The sequence below is a fragment of the Gymnoscopelus braueri genome (assembly GCF_963280865.1).
Source record: "Gymnoscopelus braueri genome assembly, chromosome: 8".
NCBI classification, from domain to species: Eukaryota; Metazoa; Chordata; class Actinopteri; order Myctophiformes; family Myctophidae; genus Gymnoscopelus; species Gymnoscopelus braueri.
This window is the reverse complement of record NC_137609.1, coordinates 10,175,462-10,196,770: the sequence shown is the minus strand read 5'-3', so window position 1 is coordinate 10,196,770 and position 21,309 is coordinate 10,175,462. Positions and strand designations below refer to the sequence as shown.

At 39.9% G+C, this 21,309-nt stretch overlaps 1 protein-coding gene across 1 annotated transcript; it reads left to right on the top strand.

Moving 5' to 3' along the window:
* Positions 1-450: 450 nt before the first annotated feature.
* On the top strand, positions 451-11,917 carry ccdc169 (coiled-coil domain containing 169; the record flags this gene model as incomplete). The annotated part of the gene is made up of 8 exons (XM_080435079.1): positions 451-527; positions 1,777-1,859; positions 2,330-2,440; positions 3,167-3,207; positions 7,437-7,535; positions 10,516-10,569; positions 10,870-10,946; positions 11,743-11,917. 8 exons carry the CDS (start codon positions 451-453, stop codon positions 11,915-11,917), a joined length of 717 nt encoding a protein of 238 aa, XP_080291205.1.
* Positions 11,918-21,309: the final 9,392 nt, after the last annotated feature.

The window sequence follows — 21,309 nt, the reverse complement described above, 5'->3', positions numbered from 1 at the left end:
CCCTTTCGTCCATACATGGGCATAGACACAGGATGACACGTCATGTGAAGTCCGGCTTAGCCGTGACGTAGTGCTCTGATCTTATAAAGTACTTATTCTGGGTCTGGCAGAACCAGGTCTCCTGGTCTTGTTTATAATATAGTAATTTAAATCTGCAAAGTAACTAAAGTTTTCAAATAATTGTAGTGGAGTAAAAAGTACAATATTTACCTATAGAGATGTAGTGGAGTAGAAGTAAAAGTATTGGAAATTGGAAAAACTCAAGTAAAAATGCATCAAAATTGTACTTAAGTACTTGAGTAATGTAATTCGTTACTTTACACCACTGGTGGGAGGGGCACCTTCCACTTCAAGCAATGGGATCAAGAGACTAGCCTACTACAGCTGTCTGTCTCCATGGGAACCCAGGGAAACAAACCTTTCCTCAGTATGACTAACATCAGGAACATCATGGTCGGGGAGGCAGACTACAGTAAATATGACCTGGCACGTCTGCAGGCTGAACTGGAGCAAGAAAGAGAAATGAAGTAAGTTTGTATCTATATCTGTGTGTGTGTGTGTGTGTGTGTGTGTGTGTGTGTGTGTGTGTGTGTGTGTGTGTGTGTGTGTGTGTGTGTGTGTGTGTGTGTGTGTGTGTGTGCGTGTGCGTGTGCGTGTACGTGTGTGTGTGTGTGTGTGTGTGTGTGTGTGTGTGTGTGTGTGTGTGTGTGCGTTCGTTCGTGCGCGTCAAACAAGCCCCCCCCTAAAAAAAACGCAACCAAATCTACCAATATTTACAAAGAACTTTACAGAAAAAATAAGCCCAAAGTCACTTATAACAAGCAGACATGGCAACGCTGTTGCTCTGCTCGCTCGCTCGCTCGCTCGCTTTCTCTCTCTCTCTCTCTCTGATAACAAACTAACAATAGCGTCCCCGCCGTACCGGACTCCGCGCGGCGGTTTAGTTCAGTGGTTACTTCATTTAAACAATTCTACTTGTTAAGTATGTCCGTCTTCCGTGTCCATGCGGGGAATCGAACCCAGGGTGCTGTCCAGCGTTTTGTTTGTTTGTTTTGTTTAGTTTCCCAGAAACTGAACAATATGAATGGCTGTTTTTGGTGTTATGTTTTGTGGTGGTGTTTACCTGCAGAGACACTCTGCCATCGCGCTGTATTTTTTGGGTGTTTTCACTGGTTTGTTTTGGTGGATGGGATGTTTAAAAAAAAAAAAGGACAGTGTGTTTCTGCAGGTAAAAAACACCACACTACTCTAGTGGCTGATAACTGCTGGTATAGAGGGAAATGATTGTATTGATATGTAAACACAGGGCGAAGTTAAATGTATTAATTATAATATATTAATTAATTATGCTCTTTCTAATCTAAACTGCACTGGTGTTTTTATTATTGTCATCAGACAAAAAAAAAGCCTGTTTCCGCCCGGTCTCGAACCGGGGACCTTTCGCGTGTTAGGCGAACGTGATAACCACTACACTACGGAAACTGAGGTGCTCACTGGTGTTGAATTAGGGTATTAAAAGCTAACTACTTGCATAACATTAGTTTTTAGGACTGTTATTTGTAAATATTGTACGGGCAAAATCAACAAAAAACACTCAGTTATTGAATGCATGTTAATCAAGTACATATACTTAATGTGACAAATAAAAAACCCTTTGTGAGTGAGTGAGTGAGTGAGTGCGCCTGCCTGCCTGCCTGCCTGCCTGCCTGCGTGCGTGCGTGTAGAAGTTGGTCTATTGTGAAATGCAAATATGTATTGAATTGTTGTTGGTTGCAGGGAGATGCTTGAGGACTCTGTCACTGATTTGAGGAGCACACTGTGTGAGCTGCAGGACAGACTGCACAGTGTTGATGGAGAAGGTGAGGGGATCATCATCTTTGTATTTGATCTGCTGTGAATTTGTATGTCAAAAAACATTAGAACAATGGTTGAATGTAAAGTATGTATGACTTGATGAACATACAGTAGGCTACATCATTATCAGACCTACAATTATCCTGCAACCTCTAAGCCCCAAATGATTGGATATACAGGTTTTGTAGCAATTTGTAGAAATATTAGACCTTAACTGTGGAATATTCAATAATATTCTAATCAAATATACTTAAGGCTACATAACATTATTTTCTAAATATTAAAAAAAAAACATTTTGGACAAAATAGCCAATTTTACATGGAGGTGCACACTCTTCCTTAGTGCCCACTCTTCCTGTTACCATTTCCAATTGATTCACACGCAGACATATGTTCGAATTCACTGTAACTGTATACAACTTTTCTGTTATATTATGTTCTTATAGGATATATAAATTATATCTATATATTACAGGCAACGAGTGGAAGACCAGGTATGAGACGCAGATAGAGCTAAATGGACAGCTGGAAAGACAGATATCCATCGTTCACGAGAGACTGGAGGACCTGAGAGGAAACCCAATGGGTAGGTTATGTTTTAAACCTGATTTACTGTCATATAGGCCTACTACGAGTAGCCTATTATTCATTCAGCCATTATTCACTGCACTTTAAAAATATGTTTTTATTATGTTTTTATTCATTTAGTATTAAAAACGTTTGGCTACATTACAGTTGAACAAACAAACAAAATCCTAGATGGACACACATGCACCGGTCATGGGACAATTCGACAGTAGAATTAATTCAGCAGGTGGTGGTTGCTGTGTAGAACAATCACAATCGCTGTGTAGAACAATCACAATCACTAAGCTCAGATAAAGTACCTATAACAACCACTAGGGGGAAACCTCACACCTCTAAATCCTAGGCCTGCATGAGTGCAAGGAGGTTTATTTAAAAACAAAATGCATGTGATGAAAATACAGTATGTATATTCAATGTTTTTATTGCAAAACGTCATAACAAAGCTCACATGTACAGTCTGTGTAGGCAATATATATATATATATATATATATATATATATATATATTTTTTAGTATACCTGCGTGCATTTACAAATAAATAACAATAATTAATTCATGCCCATACCCAATATCCTCTCATCTCTCAGCAAGACATGCTGAGTATTTGCCTCTATGTTATGTCTCATACCTTGGATCACACATCCTATTTCAGTGTCCAGGAAGAGAAAGACTGTAGTTTCCATTAGCTTGGTGATGAGGACATTATCATACTATTTCTCTGCAGATCGGTTGGCCTCTATCCGGTCCTATGATGACATGCCAGTGGTGAGTATTAGTGCAAAACGAAACGTCTGCATTTTGTATTTGTGACCAAATAGCAGGACAGATGACAGCCGAGGTTCTTAGAATAATGTTGGTCATTTCCAAGTAAGAACACATTTATTTGTACCATAAGATACGAGACGAGACTTGTCTGCCTCTCACTGAAGGTGTTTGTGGGGATGGAATCCGATGGCTGATTTGTCGGTGTGCATCGATTACACCAGTGGTTCTCAAAGTGGGGTCCTTAATCATTTTAACCTTTATCCATTAATTAATAATTAATGAATATGTTGGCTATTCAAAAATAGCAGATATACAAGCTCACAGCGCGTCACTTCGTGCCGCGCTGCCAGCTTGTACATCTGCTATTTTTTAGAATGTTTGAAACATTTTGACATTAACATTGTTGAATGATTTTGACACAAATATTCTCTTCTGAGGGGTCCCTGGCACAAAACATTTTCAGATGGGGGTCCGCAGCCAAATGCCTATCAATTTGGGGGTCCTTGGCACGAAAAAGTTTGAGAACCACTGGCTTAAATCACCAACTCTACATCAGTGGTACCCAACATCTTCTGGATCTTTTTCACTTCTTGAAAGTCTTGAAAGTGTTCGCAGCCCATGTGACCACCAGTACGTGGTCACATGACCAGTACGTGGTCACATGGGTGGGCAGGGTGCATTTTCAGAGCATGTTTATTTTAAATGATCATCAATCAATCATTTGTGTTGCGGCTTGGATCAATGGACCGTATAGTAGGCTATGCTTCAAGTTCCTATTCATCAGTATCACAAAACATTTTTTTAAGGTTTTAAGGAAAGAATACCATGACATTACAAGTGTTTTGCCAAATATTTGGGGGCCCGCTTGCAGAATCCTCACGGCCCAACCAGTGGCGCCCCGGCCCCCACATGGTTGGGAATCGCTGCTCTACATAATTCAATACATTTCCTCTCTTATTTGTTTGTTTTTATTGCATGTGTTTTGCACTAAGAATCTTCCAAAAGAAAGAGCAGATTAACAGACAATCCACTCCCAGACTGTTTGAGATGTGCATTATTATTATACCAGCAGAAGGAGCCAGAGATATTTAAGGGTGAACACCATCTATTAGAAGCTGCATCCATCCATCTGTCATAACGTGTGTGTGTGTGTGTGTGTGTGTGTGTGTGTGTGTGTGTGTGTGTGTGTGTGTGTGTGTGTGTGTGTGTGTGTGTGTGTGTGTGTGTGTGTGTGTGTGTGTGTGTGTGTGTGTGTGCGTGCGTGCGTGCGTGCGTGCGTGCGTGCGTGCGTGCGTGCGTGCGTGCGTGCGTGCGTGCGTGCGTGCGTGCGTCTGCAAATCTGAAGCAACAGATGCTCCAATATTGAGTTATACCAATATGGAGGCGCCAGTGGTTAAAGGAGAATACCGGACAAATTAAGTGTTGTCTTTGATGTCTCGTTACTCACCTATTGACGTGAAAAGTGGCGTTCTTTTTTTCCATCGATTCCCCTGTCGTCATTTTTTAAACCCCCTCCGTTGTCATAATGGGAGCGCGTGGGTTAGGGAGATTCGTCTATTATAACCGATGCAAAGTTGTTTTTTTCTCTACTGCTAGTCATTGTGGAGTCTCATGATAGTCAAACATGAGAGTAGCTAGTCTGAGAGGCTAGCACTACTGCCGAACGATTTAACACTGGATGCTTGTTTCTTTCCAGAACCTGGCAACTCGTGTTGCCAGGTTCTTGAAACAAGCAAGGCTCTAAAGTAGCCCGACAGTGAGTCGTGAGTTCGATTCCCAAGCCCGACGACCTTTGCTGCGTGTCACTCCCCGTCTGTCTCTCCCTATTTGCTGTCCATCTCTACTATTCAATCAAAGGCAGAAAAGCCCCAAAAATATCTCAAAATAGTTTTTTTTTAATGATATGAAACATTTGACACAAATGCATGATGGCATGATCTGCTACTTTTGCTGTTTTTGAATTTGAATCCTGAAAAGTAACAGTTTTGGACAGGTTTCCACCCGACAGAGACGATATTGCGTTGAAGTGGTTAAAAATATCGCCTTTTTACTCGGTGGGATCAAATAGTGCTGGCATCGTGTCTTTGGGGCTGTTTGTTGGCACGGCCATTTTCAGTCATTTATAATTCACCTGGTCTGAGAAAAGGGGGGGGGGGCGGACAGTTCCTGGCAGCAGTGGTGGAAAAAGTACTCAAATGTTTTACTTAAGTCAAAGTATCAATACTGCAATGCAGAAGTACTCTGTTACAAGTAAAAGTCCGGAATAAAAAAATTACTTGAGTAAAAGTACAAAAGTATTGGTATCAAAATGTATTTAAAGTACCAAAAGTAAAAGTACTCAAATGTTTGAAAATAGCAGATCTTCAAGCTCACAACGCTTCGCGAGCTTGTATATCTACTGTTTTCAAATAGCCGAGGTTTAAAATAGGGCTAAAGTGGTTAATGTATGTTTTATAACGTGATAATTTATATCTGCAAAGTAACTAGTAACTTAAGTTTTCAAATAACTGTAGTGGAGTAAAAGTATAATATTTGCCTCTGAGATGTAGCGGAGTAGAAGTAAAAGTATTTAGACAATTGGAAATTCTCCAGTAAAGTTAAAGTATCTCAAAATTGTACTTAAGTACAGTACTTGAGTAAATGTACTTAGTCACTTTACACCACTGCCTGACATGCACATCTTTATTGACGAATAAAGTCCCCCTGCTTCAACTTCTGCTCTCGGAATCAATGGGGTCAAATAGTGCTGGCAATGTGTCTTTGGGGCTTTTTGCAGTTGGCATGGTCATTTTCATTTAACATTCATGCCCCCCCCCCTGGTGAAGGGGGGGGGGGGGGCATTTCCTGGCAGACTAATTGTTACGGTGACCCTTATTATATTTGCACGCCATTTCTAATTCTAATATTAGGAACGAATCCTGAAAGGGGAGTTAAATTGGAAACACTTCTTGTTTAATCCCACATCAACAGCTTCATTTGTTATGCTCTGATTCTTCCTTTGAAAAAGTTGTAGGTTTAAGGAGAAACTGTGTTTTGCAGTTCTTTTACGCATTGAATAATACAGTAGATCAACTCATTCTCAGCCAGTGTTTTTTTTGTTTTACTTCATTCAGCTCAGTACACCAGAGTCATGATGTGTTTGTTTGTATATTGTGTTAACATTTTTACTTCCTTCCTTTTCATATTATGCATAGATGAAAAACACAGCTTTTCTCTCTTCATAGACAATATGTAATAAATAAAGCCATGTGTTGTACAGTACAGTATTTTTTCTCATTGATAGGCTCAACTTATTCAAAGCCAAGTTGTTGGTATATCTTTTCCTTTGTATACTTCATTACTATTATACTTCATGCTTATTATTTGCTGTGTTCATGCATGATTTTTTAATTGTGTTTTGTAATGTTTAAAAAATAATAGAAAAAATGCATCCATATCTTCCTATATAATTTAGGAAATTTCAGTCACAGATGTCAGTCACAGTCAGTCACAGTTAGTCACACACTCTTGGTTCTACTCAGTGGCTTAAGCAATTGCTCTGAACTTGCACATGGCCATTGACCATTAGCATATGCACACGTGAGGAAGCCTTCTTTTCACTTTTCCCAAATTCAAGCTGTTTATTAGCCTTTTTTGTAATCTCTGTCTAACTCTACCGCCGCAGTTTTCGCCATTAGTGCACATGTGCGTCCAGGTTATGCTCCCCCAGGCTATGGGATGCACGGTCCCAACCAGGGTTGCCAGATCTGCTTATTATAATTTCCCCGCAAGATTTTATTTGAAAATAGCCGATCTACAAGTTGTGAGCTTGTAGATCTGCTATTTTCAAATAGCTGATGTATATGTTAAAGTGCTCATGTGGCCCATAGTCGCTTCTTTTGGGCTGGTTTTCCTAGACCTGGTTGCTTGTTTCTCTCACAGAATCTGGCAACATTGGTCCCAACCAGTGGCCACTCCAGTTGGTAGACTTTGCTAAGAAGCTCACGGTGCCAATATTAGAGCGATGAGCGTGTACTGTAGGTCGTTTACTCCCCAGTTAAAATATTATTATTTTGGGTGGTCGCAGCCTGAAAAGTTTGAGAACCACTGCTCGAACATACAGATTGGTTAATATAACATTTTATCCATAAACATATTATATAGTTACATAGTTGAGTTTTTTGCAGCATTACTTGTAAACGTGTGCGACGTAAATTGTGGTAAGTAGCTGCAAACTTTGTCTTCTTCAGGACACACTGAGACAGAGACTAAAGCTCCTGACTGATGAGAGGTCTGACCTACAGACTCAACTGATGGACGGTCGTCTCCGAATCGAACAGGAAGGAAAGGTACCGTTTCTGCCAGAACCGTGAACCCGATACACGTGAACTGTGAACTATTCAACTGACGAGTGGTCGCCTTTCTCCTTTTCAAGGAATTCTAGTCGACAACAACAGGGCAAGAGGTCAAGTAAACGGAGTGCTTAGAAAACAACGAAAGTGCTCCAAAGTAACTAGGATAGCAGGGTTAATGTTCTGCTCAGTGATGATATTATGGTTGAAACAAGGTTTACTCACACAGAATTAGCAGTTGGTATTCCTTTTACGATCCCTCTCGCTCATTAAAGCAAAACCTCATCACAAAACACACGGCACAAACGGGAAACACGCGGCTAATGCTACGCGGAGCCAGGGCCGGCGTGCCCATTATGCAGAGTAGGCAGTTGCCTAGGGCACCACTAGGGGGGGTGCAGGGTGCAGGCTCTAGGTGGCGCTGTGGCAGAAAACGGTGGCACGGTGCTGTCAGACATAGGATAGGCTCCTGTCCTCTGAATTACTTTCTGTTTAAAAGAGACTGATGTGCTCTTAGTATTAAATGGGGGGGGGGGGGGGGTGGCACCAAATTGCCTAGAGCCGGCCCTGCGCGGAGCTGTAAGCAGACAGACAACTAATCACAGACTGGATCATTATCGGAATATTTATTGTCACATTGCAGGTGTAAAACTGTGAGTGAAATTTGTTTTTGTGCAATAAGCTCCATCGTTTTTGTTGTTTCTAGATAAAAAGTGGGAAAAAGAAGGGTACATGAGGTTTAGACAGGTGCATAGCAGCTCTGGTATATACTGTTCATGATATACATGATAGACATAAAAGGATAGTTCACCCAAAAATATACTTTTTTTTATCGATTATTCACCCCATAGAGACTTGAATTCATGGATATGTTTTGTTTTTGACGCATTGCTAAGCCAATAATTTGATGACCAGCGGACCGGTAGGCAGCGGTTCTGGTAGGAGACACAAAGGAGACTCTTTGTGTCTCCTACCGGAATCAAATTATTGACTTAGGAATGCAACAAAAACAAAAAAATATCCATGAATTCAAGTCTCCATGGGATGACTAATCGATAGAAAAAAGTCCTTTTGGGGTGAACTATCCCTTTAAGGTGCAAGAAGAATATCAGTGCGTTATACACGAGATTAAGGTGCCGAGTATCAGTGTGTGTCAGGTTCTACCACATAGTCCACAAAAAGGTCACTTTCACAGGTATAATCCACAGGTATTGTAAGTCCATGACTCATGAGGAAAAGCAAAAGTCCAGGGCCAGCCTGAAGACAGGCGCTGGTCATGCCTTGTTCAACAGTCTGATGACCTTTTTTCACTGACGAAAACTAAATAAAAACTAAATAAAAACTAAGCTATGATGACTCAAACTATTACTAAATATATTGACAATTTCGTCAACAAATAAAAACTAGACTAAAATGTTAGGGAGGGACTAGTGGAGATGAGATCCAGTAGAACTAAAAGACAACTCATTTTATGTTTGGTTGCGCTCGGGTGTTGCGCTCTGAAAATAGCAAATCTACAAGCTCACAACGCGTTGCGCTGCGACGCGTTGTGAGCTTGTAGATCGGCCATCTTCAGCATGCAAAAGTGTAAAATCAGCCATTACGACGCCATCAAGGCCAGCCAAAATACATTTTAGTTGACTAAATCAACTGTAGATTTAGTCGACTAAAATCTTATGATATTTAGTCGACTAAAACTAAACTAAAACTAAAACATTGCAGACAACTAAAATATGACTAAAACTAAATGGAATTTTATTCAAAAGACTATGACTAAAACTAAATCAAAATTAGCTGTCAAAATCAACACTGCTCTGAAGGCTGTGACATTTAGATACAGATACCGGTAGATGGGAAAATAAATAAACAGACAGATCGGTACGTGGATATGTATGGTAGATTGATTCATTCATTGATTCATTTAACTGTTAAGTACTGTTGGCCTAGCATACAGTATAGGACACTGATAGCCAGAAGTTTATCTATTTCTTTGCTTGTAATTCTGCTGTATTTCTTGCTTGTAATGTTATGCAACATCATTGTGTGTCTCGGCCAGCTGGAATGGTGACAGCATGTCTAAAACCACATTGGTTGCTGCGGTTATTTCGACTTCAACTCCACTTCAAGTTCATTGTCGCATCACAGGTTTGCAGGTGTGGGGGGCGTAGTTATTTTCCGTACAAGCTCCCAACATTTTGCATTTACAAAATATAAGAATAGAGAAAGAAACAAAGAAAAATGGTTAGATAATAGCATATCAAATTATAATGATAATGGCTTATTTGTATCTGCTTTAATTCAAACTAAATAATGAAACAGTACTTTATACATGAAGTGTGAGCTCAAAATAAATAAAATAAATAAGCAGAATATCATGGTTTCTTGTGCCATTAAGAGGCATCACTTAGCAGAAGATATACGTAGAATACTATGGCAAGACGTTTTGACATTTAATAGCTTTCCTGAGAAACATGATTTTGGATTTCTAAAACATACAGGATATTACAGATAAGAGGGTGGTTGGATTACATGTTAAAACGGCTTGCCATGCAGTAAGTACTGTAAGTGCATAGATGTAAGTGCTAGTGTTAGTGCAACACCAATGGAGTGTAATTCATATTTCATCGCTGTCCTGTGGAAACCTTGTATGTCCAAAACCGTTAAATATTTATAAAACCCACAGATAGACTTAACCTCTTTTAAAAAATAGATCTACAAGCTCACAATGCGTCACATTGCGACGGGTTGTGAGCTTGTATGTTTGTTATTTCCGCTACTTTTGCCTAACACTGTTGTATGGCGAAGTAGGGCATTCATTTATAAAAAGAAAAATGTGAAAATTTTAAAAAGTTGGAATATGGAGAACAACATTTCTGCCTGGCAGCAACAATGTACGCACATACATTGATAATGGCTTATTTGTATCTGCTTTAATAAAAAAAAATGAAACAGTACTTTATTTTTCTTTCAATGTCAGGCGTTCCACAAAACAAACGATGAAAGGCGAGCATATCTCTCGGAAATTGCCAAGGTAAGCATTTTTACCTTGTTCTGTAAAGCATTTGTGACCTTGTTTGGAAATAATCTTTACAAATGAATTATCATTAACAGTAGTTGTTGGGATATTTGCCAAGTACATTTGCATGTGTTGATTTGCTACATTTTATTCTCTTATTAAATCAACTGTAAGAGAATTCTCTTGTAATGAAATGCTGCTACAATCGGGAGTATCAAGTGCCAACTCATAATTTGTTTCGTCTCTGACTGATTATGCATTTGCAGTAACTTGAACTGGCCCTGACCACAGTGTCTCTCTGTCCTTCCTAATTAGCTGTCTTCAACCATTGAAGCCAACAGGAGACAGTACTCCACCCAGCCACGAGAGGCACCAGAGAGCCACCCAGCAAGGTCAGTAACTGTAACAGTAGTCTCGCGTTACCAGACTGTTGCCTCCCACAATTTTCAAATGTTTCCGGCATACAGTCTCTGGGACTCGGAAGCTCTGATCATGATTAGAATACAAACCGGATGTGGAGCCTCCTCTCCATTTCCGTTTCGTCTTTACAGTCGCACAAATTTATCCTAATATAAATACAAATCATCTAAGTATACATAGCTTGCTGCTTAGCAGAAATGGAAATTAAAAAGTAAAGTGTAAATATATTTTAAAAGATATTTTCATGAACGGAAGTGCCAGTTTCCTCTCTCGGATTTTGGGAGTTGTAGTTCCAGACTCTATATAGCATTCAGAGATTGTGGAATAGTTGTCTGGCTACGCGAGACTACTGTAACAGTAAATGAAATCAGATTAGTGCTAAAAGTGGGGAATATCCAGATTACTACAGCAGCATGTCAATTGACACTGTTTGAATGAATATCACTAGGATCACATCGTTCCAGCAGTGGAAAAAAACGTGACCACTGTATGAATCACACACACACACACACACACACACACACACACACACACACACACACACACACACACACACACACACACACACACACACACACACAGCGCTATAAGTACTGGGAGCTGATGGTAGGTGTTGCGTGTTGCGCCTCGAGGCTCCACCTCAGCAATCCATCTAAGGGTAGCATTGACCCCGCAGGGGAACGGGAAAAGACTCCCACGTTCTCGGCTGATACCGACAAGCAACAACAAGCCTCTCCGACCCTCCTTACTTACTTACTGTGCTAATAGAGAGAAGCAGACTGTCAGGACGTCAGAGAATCGTTCCAATAAGAGAGAGGAACATCAACGAGAGGTGGGTGGAGCCGGACGCATGGGAGGAGGAGGAAGAGGAGGAGCTATGAGGAAGGCTGCGACAGGAAGCAGGCTACCCGCGCAGAAGCATTCCCTGAAACCCAGCTCCTAACGGCATGCAGGCCTGCTGTTTCACACACACCAGTTGATGAGGTGATCATATGGGGGACACCAGTGGTGTAAAGTAACAAAGTACATTTACTCAAGTACTGCATTTAAGTACAATTTTGAGGTACTTTTTACGTTACTGGAGTATTTCCAATTTTCTGTAATTTTACTTCTACTCCACTACAATTGGAGGCAAATGTTGTACTTTTACTCCACTACAATTATTTGAAAACTTTAGTTACTAGTTACTTAGAATGTAGAATTTGATTATTATTATTATTACAAAACTAATCACTTCAGCCCTACACATATATTTCGGCCATTTGAAAACAGCAGATCTACAAGCTCACAATTTGTCGCGATGCGACGCATTGTGAGCTTGTAGATCTGCTATTTTCAAAAGATGTTTTTATACATTTTGAACTTCTTTGAACTTTTGGTACTTTAAGTACATTTTGAAACCAATACTTTTGTACTTTTACTCAAGTACATTTTGAATATCGGACTTTTACTTGTAACAGAGTACTTCTACATTGCAGTACTGATACTTTTACTTAAAGGGATATTTCACTTTCAAAAAAACTTTTGGTCATTTTATCATGTACTCAGGCCTTTGTGAGCCCCCCAGACAGTTTTTAAGTTGCTTGATTCAGTGTTTAGATATTTGATATTAATTTTATCAGACACGCCCCCTTCCTATACAAACCCATTGTAACTTCAAACTACATTTTAACCGTGTTAGATTCATCAAAAACACCCGTCCTTGGTTCTGGTGACTCACCCTGCCCTCCTAATGCGTGATGGGGTCGTGGTTTTCCGATTTCTTTTTCATTTATTTTATTTAATTTTTTTATTGCATTTTATTTTTTTCATTTTCCTAAAATAATATAAGAAATAAATGAAAAAAGTAATTGAAAAAACACGGCCCCCTCGCGTATTAGGGGGGCGGTATGAGTCACCAGAACCAAGGACGGGTTTTTTTGATGAATCTAACATGGTTAAAATGTAGTTTGAAGTTACAATGGGTTTGTATAGGAAGGGGGCGTGTCTGATAAAATTAATATCAAATATCTAAATACTGAATCGAGCAACTTAAAAACTGTCTGGGGGGCTCACAAAGGCCTGAGTAGACGATAAAATGACAAAAAGTTTTTTTGAAAGTGAAATATCCCTTTAAGTAAAACATGTTTACCACCACTGGGGGACACACACGTCCTGGTGGCTTAGCGAGGTGTCCTGTCAAACCCGTTCATCACGCTATCGGGTTTGACCTTTCATGACCTTTCAACATGTCATCTTCTCTCTCCTTTACACCTGCCCCTTCCCCTCTCACACTGTGCTGCAAAATGGACCAGAAATGCCTTGATAATGTGTACTTGTTTTTTATTTATTTTTATGTGTAAATCTGACTGGGGCCTATTGTGGTGATTAAGACTCAAACGGCAATGTAAAAAGGTGTGTCTTACAGTGGGATACTGGGATTTAAAAGTCAATAGAGGTGGAAGAACTAGCCCAAACAAAGCCTTAAGGGCAGCATTACAGATTTGTATGCTCTTGGAGGTACAAATGGATAAATGAACACTTTTACTGTGTATAATGGTTACCACACATGGGACCATGATTATAATATCGTGTTTCTCTCTGTAGGGCGAGGAGAGATAGATGGAACAGAATGAGTGTTGTTGAAGTGCTGCATCCTGGGAGGTTTCAGAGATGATGATGCATTGGTCTGGCAGAGTGGTCACTGGTCACCATCTCCCAACGGTTGCCAGGAGAACCCCACTGCGTCTGAGCATTCCAGGGTCACCCACCTTTTACCACCCACAGCTCACAGTGTTATGTAAGCCGATCTACAAGCTCACAACACATTGCAGCGCAACATATTATGACCTTGTATTTCTGCTAGTTTTTTAGTTTGAAACACCACTCGCAACTACAATTAGTCTCTCCACCCTTAACAGTCATTAATTCAGGGCGCCAATGGCCTAGTGGTTAAGGTACCAATGGCCTTGTGGTTATGTTCTAATGCAGCCTGAGAGCGAGTTTGATTACCGAGCTTGACAGCCTTTGCTGCGTGTCTATCTAGTTCCTAGTTCTCTACTATACTATCCAAATAATGAATCATTACATAAAGGCAGAAAAGACCCAAAAATATCTTTATTCATATCAAGCATTTTCCCACACTACACCTATTAGTTCAAAAATATATTTTTTAAACATATTTTTGATACATTTAACAAAGATACTATCAATACATTATGTTTTTTTTTTTTTTTCAACTGGACCACTTGTAATCATGTTTTTGACGACTAGTAGTCAAGTCAAGTCACCTTTATTTGTATAGCACATTAAAAAACAACAGAAGTTGACCCATAGTGCTTTCCATTCACAATAGCATCATAACGACCTCATGAAATACAACATAGTAAAAGATACACATTATGGACCACTGGTTGAAAAACAGTGACGCAAACTGTTACCTAACCAACCCCCACCCCACCACTTTCCACTTTCTTTGTCCATGTGCTCCATCCACGAAGACAACTCAAACGCACTGTACTCCATCCTGCCTACCAAGACAGAGGTGGGTGTAAGAAATCTGTGTCAACAGAATGCTTTCAAATGGCCATCTGTGTGGAGTTATGATGTAACACACGTATGATCTTTTCTGAAGCAGTGTGGAGGAAGCTGTATATTGTTATTTCATCCTCTTCACAGTGCTTTTGTTTGTTTTAGGACCTCCAAAACCAAATGGGTTTTTACATTAAAAAAAAAGTGGTAAGAACGCATTGTTAGAAATTCTTTGTTATTTGATTGACGTGGGTTCTCTTTGTTGCCCTTCTTATCCAACCTCAGTTGGACTGCAGACTGCAGCTTGGGTAATGATGAATACCTGGCAGGTGATAATGTATAGTGTCGTAGACAGTAGAAACCTTGTATCTCTATGTTTCAACTTTTCGTGTTTTTTCGAAAATGAATACCCTACTTCATCATGCAAGAGTGTCACACAAAAGCAGTGAAAATAGCAGATCTACAAGTGCACAGCATGTAGCGATGGCGACAGCTTGAAGATCAGCTATTTTCACTATTTTAATGTTATGTTTTTTAAAACAATAATAAAAAAGGACTGGTTTTGGACATACAAGGTTTCCACCCGACGGCAACAATATATGTATTATTCTGAATGATTCTGATATGTATTGAAACAAATACCATCAATTATATCCTTGTACATGTCAAAGAAGACTCTGTGTTAAATTGAGTATAAAGCCTTAGTTTGCAGTCCTTGACAATCCCCTTGTCCTTGAATCCCTCCTGTGAATGTATCTGAAGATCCAACAGTCCTCTTCACCCCGCTCCCTTTCCCCCGGCTTAATTTAGACACGACCACGTTTGTGACGCACGTGGTGGGCTCCCCGAGCGCATCTCTCCCCCAAAAATAGCACAATCTGTGGGTTCAATGCAGTGCTAAACTTCCTGCTTTTCACACACCGTAAGATACTCCACTCATCCTTCCTCACAGGAACACAGGAACTCAGTGGCTCTCAAACATTTTCATGAAAAGATATTTTAATCTCAGTGAGTATTTTGAGCAGGTTAAATAAAGGATATGATGATGATGTCAAGAACCCCCAAATTCATAGGTATCAATAAGCTGTGGACCCCCATTTCAAAATATTTGGTGCCAGGACCCCCATTAACCAATTTAGACCTGGAAAGCCTACAGTATGTTCTTATACCCTTCAATCCGGGAAAGCATCTGTGTCATTCTTTTTGTCAAGGACCCCCAAATTGATATATATTTGGCCGTGGACCCCCATCTGAAAATTCTTTGTTCCAGGGACCCCCAGAATAGAAGATTTATGCATAAATTATTCAAATTTTTCCATCCACGAAGTGACGCACTGTGAGCTTGTACTGTATAGCTGCTAATTTTTTTTTAACAAAAAATTCAAATTTTTCAGAAAACTTTAGGATTTAGAATGGGTTTTTAAGATCGGCCTCAGGTCTTAATGGGTTAAGAGATCATTGTTTTTTGTTATATTTAGCAGAGTCTGTAGGTGGGGAGAGTGAAACCGATGGTCTTAAGTCCTTACGAGCTCTCATTGGCATTACCTTCTATCCTGTGAAATCACAGTGAAATTAATCACTTTCGACCGGGTGTCCCTATTATGTGCATTTCATAAGACAAAGTTATAGGGTAAGTGATATGTTTTGGTTAAAACAAAACGTTTTTTTGTTAAAAGCTTAAAGCACTATATTCTGATAGTAATCATTGTTATAGAGTGTTTGTTCAGTAACAGGGCCCTCCCTGTCTCTCCAGCTCTTTAATAAACAGAAAATACATTTTCAAGTTAATGACAAAATTCCAGCCAATCAGGAGAGAGTACCCATTCATCAGCTTCGATTTTATAGCGGTCCAGTTGCAATTTAGTCTGCTCTTTCCTTCGTGCCATCACTTCCAATTCCACATTTTGCTGGGGACCCCCTGGAACCCCCTCAAAGACCCCTGGGGGTCCCCAGACGCCACGATGAAAACAGTGCCTTACTGTATCTAAAGATAAATTAAAATAAAAACATCCATATCACTCTTATCAGCCTTTCACCAGTATATTTAGCCCCAAAACAGATTCATGTATGGCCTGCAGGCCCCTGGAGGTCAGAGACCCGGGCCCCAGGGCACTACTGGCCCCTTTGGCCCGCTCCGTAATCCATCCCTGGCTGTCGCCAGGCCATTATAACAGCTACCAACAACATGTACAAAATAAAGATACGGTCCGTGTTTGTGTTGACAGATACTTCTACCTTTAGGCAGCTGACGCAGGTCGTAGTTTCGTCACATAGCTTGACAGTACTCACAGTTAACTCAATGTGAAAATGTGGATAATCACGATTGTACCTTTTTCACTTTGCACAGTAAAATATAACCTCTTTTGGTTAGATGTTCATGAAAGAAAGGTGTTTTCATGTGATTTATGTGATTTACGATGTTATGTGTGAAGGGGAAAAAGACAGAATGTTCTGTTTGAAAAATAAAATTTGTAGGGTTTACAGTTTGTAAAAAAGTGATGATTTATGTTTTCATTATATTATCATTATATCATTAAACTGTTAATTAAGTATTCAATCAATCACACAATCAAACACTTTTGCAATGATTAGCGTCCTCCTGTAAGTGTGTGTGGGCTGGGCAACCAATCAATCAATCAACAAATCCAGTGGTGGTGGGGTAGACAGGCTTTCAGTAGAGGGCGCCAGAATCACAGGATAGGGCTTTAACTCCTATACTGGCTGTGTGAGAGATAAATGGTTTACAAAGTACACAGTTCTGGTGGTAATGGAGCAGAAGATGGACAGGAGGATGTAGGTCAATGGCCTTTCTATCTCTTCCATCAGTCCAGACAGAGAGAGAGAGAGTTCATTTTCTGCACCAAATCCTCATCCAATTCTACAAACAACATTGTGGAAGCTGGAAGATGCAAATCAAATCAGGCTTTATTTATAGAGAACAACAATGGAGATGGACCAAAGTGCTGTACACATTACAGCAGTATACATTATGCATGTGCACCCACATAGCAGCATCAAAAAACACAATTCAAATGAAATAAATAGCCTACAATAACCTCAGGAATGTATATGATCAAAGGCCATTGGAGATAAGTGAAGAAGTGAGATAGGAGGTGAAGTGAAAAGAAGTGAGATTAGAGAGGAAAACATTGACAACCACATGAAAAATATCTTCCAGAACATATTCCTTCAATGCATTTAACAGCTAGAAAAGAACAATAATGGTTCCTATTTCAGCATCCATTCTAGACATTAAAGTTGCACAGTCACTGGCCAGTTTGCATATTATGGATCTGCAGAAAAGCATTGTGAGCTTGTAGATCTGCTATTTCCAAAAAGATTATTTGAAAACATGTGAAATGGGACATTCTGCATAATTAGTACTTTCTACTTCTGGTAGCCTACATTTTCAGACTTAATACTTGTAACAGAGTATTTCTACACTGCAGTATTGATACTTTTACTTAAGTAAAAAATGTCAGTACGTACTTTTTCCACCACTGCACATGGATCTGCAGAAAACTGTGTATTCAGCAGCATATTTGAGACCATCACCACTCGTGCTTTCTTTCTGTAGTTCGTGCTTGAATGAATGCCAACTCTGGGCTTTGTAGCCACGCAAGTAGTGCTGGTACCCAGTGGTGTAAAGTAACTAAGTACATTTACTCAAGTACTGTACTTAAGTACAATTTTGAGGTACTTTTACTTTACTGGAGTATTTCCAATTGTCTATACTTTTACTTCTACTCCACTTCATCTCAGAGGCAAATATTGTAGCCTACTTTTACTCCACTACAATTATTTGAAACTTTAGTTACTAGTTACTTTGCAGATATAAATTATTACATTATAAAACACACATTAATAAAATAGACTGACCTAGGCTATTTGAAAATAGCCGATCTACAAGCTCACAACGCGTTGCATGGCGACGCCTTGTGAGCATGTAGATCTGCTATTTTCAAACATTTTAGTAGGCTACTTTTACTTTTGGTACTTTAAGTACATTTTGATACCAATACTTTTGTACTTTTACTCAAGTAAATGTTATTACAGACTATTACTTGTAACGGAGTACTTCTACATTGCAGTATTGATACTTTTACTTAAGTAAAACATTTGAGTACTTTTCCCACCCTTGTCAATGTTTCTTCTTAACTTGGGTCACTGATTGATTGTTGTGATTGATTAGCAGAAAGTTTACAACAAGCAGCACATGCATCTGCATGCACACGTCAAACGAGGCTAATTAATTAATCACCATCAGCTGTTGGACAGATCGATTAAGCATACATCAGACGCACAAACAAACGTGACACCATCATTCATCATCATCATCATCATTTAATTAACTCACGACCATGTTCACATGGTATGGAGCACAGATTCGTAAATACAGTAATACAATACATAATATTCGTACAGACGTAGCAAAAGGCATGGCATGCATCATTTAAACAGTTCGAGAAGAACGTTTTTCAGAAATGCGCCCAATTTACAAATAACTTTTGTCAGATTGCAGACCTACAAGACCTTGTATTGAACTGTACTTTCCTGTGCTTTTTTTTTGCAAACTGCTAATAAAGTATTCAATATAGCCTACATTTAGAAAAAAAGTAATACAATTAATTTCAACAATGTGAGTTATAGCCTACTTTGGCAGGTATTTTTGTCTAAAATTCATAATGCTGCTCCTCATAGCGCATAACATTCCGTGACGCACAATGCTCAAACCTAGTGTCGAGCACGGAATGGCAATTATTTATTAAATAAATAATAACACTGGCTCACGCCTCTTTTTTTGGTGTGTGTGTGTGTGTGTGGGGGGGGTATCCAGGCTGATGAGGGACGCGTGGTTCTGCATCCCAATGAGGGGGGGGGGGGGGTCAATGGAAATCACGACAGGAGGAGAGAGAGAGGAGGGTGAAAATGGGAGGGGAGGCAAAACAGCTGCTGCCTATAGAAGACCAGCCTCCTCTGTTGACAACACACACACACACACTCACATTCAGTCACGCTTGCTTTCTCACGCGTGCACACCATAGACTGGGTGCACATACGCACACACACACACACACACACACACACACACACACACACACACACACACACACACACACACACACACACACACACACACACACACACACACACGCACACACACACTCTGGCAGACTGGTGTGGTGGTGCTGGAGACAAGTGGACAACAAACAAAGGGACGCACGCAGCTACAGGACAGGACCGCAGGTTCCACACACATTAACTAACAGACACACAGAGACTGTCTGCCGCTCACTGAACTACATTAAAGAGTTCACTCATCACTGGCGGAGCTTCACAGGACTGCGTTTCTATAGGGAACCCGATTATAGGTAAGTCTACTGTCTGTCAAAGTGTTGTTTTTTTAGCAGAAAGAAAGAAACGGCTTCATTCATTGTCCAGTAGCTCCCCCACGGCCCCACCGAAAAGACACAGTCACTGTCTGTCTGTCTGAGTGTTTGTAAACAAGCACAGAAAAAGGATGGGTGGTGGTTTACTGTAGTCTCTAGTAGCTGCTGGTCAAATAGATCTATGTAAGGTTTCTTCTCTATTTCAAAGATAATATTAAATGGTGCGTAGCCTATGTTATTTTCTTGACAATTCATAGCCTAATTTCGGATTTGCAGTTGGTGAAGTAGACAATATAAATAGGCTAAGTCATTGTGACTTTATTGCCAGGGTAAATTGGGAAAGACTGCATTCATGTGCTGTTGTAGTTTAATTGATCAAAGCAATCAATCAACCAACCAACCAATCAATCAATCAGTCAGCCAGCCAGCCAGTCAATCAATCAATCAAGTAGGCTACAGGCCTGTGCTAAGTAGGCTATTATGCCTATTCTATTCCCCCCTCCTACCGGGACTGAACGCATTGTTTCAATATTTATGAAGTTGGAGATATAGCCAATATAGCCCTGAAACATAACTGTCATATCATGACAGTCATGGATGAAGTTCAACCTGGTGTTTGCACTTTCTCTCTTTTTGGCCCGTACATCTACATACACGTTCAGAATTCAAATATAAAGGGCTTTCCCCATGGCCACGGATGTTACAATTCTGTACGGGCCCTCAGAAGTACCTGTATCTACCGTATTGTTTAATAAAAAACATTTTAATCCGATCGGTGGCCATTTCTTCGTATTTTCTCCATATGCTTTCAACTACGCGACCTTATCGGTTGGGAGGGGTATTGCTCTCTGATACATTATAACTATGAGAAAATGGCCACCAATCCGATTAAAATGCTTTTTATTGAACAACACGGATTATACGGGTACTTCTGATGGCCCGTATATAATTATAACATCCGTGGCCATGAGATAAGCACTTTATATTTGAAATTTGAACGTTAATGTAGATGTACGGACCGTAAAGGGAGAAAGTGCAAACACCAGGTTGAAGTTCATCAATGACTGTCATGATGATGTTTTTTTCAGGGCTCTAGGCATTAAGAGGCTGCTCGTGACAACATGATATCCGACGCACTGTGCTCTCTCACGCACGCAGCCGTCAGAGGGCTTAAGGAGCTCTTAATCTGATCATTAGAGGGTTATTTACAGAAGAGAACACAACCAACCAACAACCCTCCGCCGTGTTCCTTTACAACTCACACTTCTGTTTATTTATTGGACTGGTGAAACTTTTTTTTGTTTGTAGTTATTTATTTAATAGCCAGTTAATTAATTAATGTACTTATTGAATAGCCTGTTTATTTATTTATTAGCCTATATCTCCTCATCAGACAGCCGTCCGACACAGTGTGTGTAACCACAGCCACAGGGTG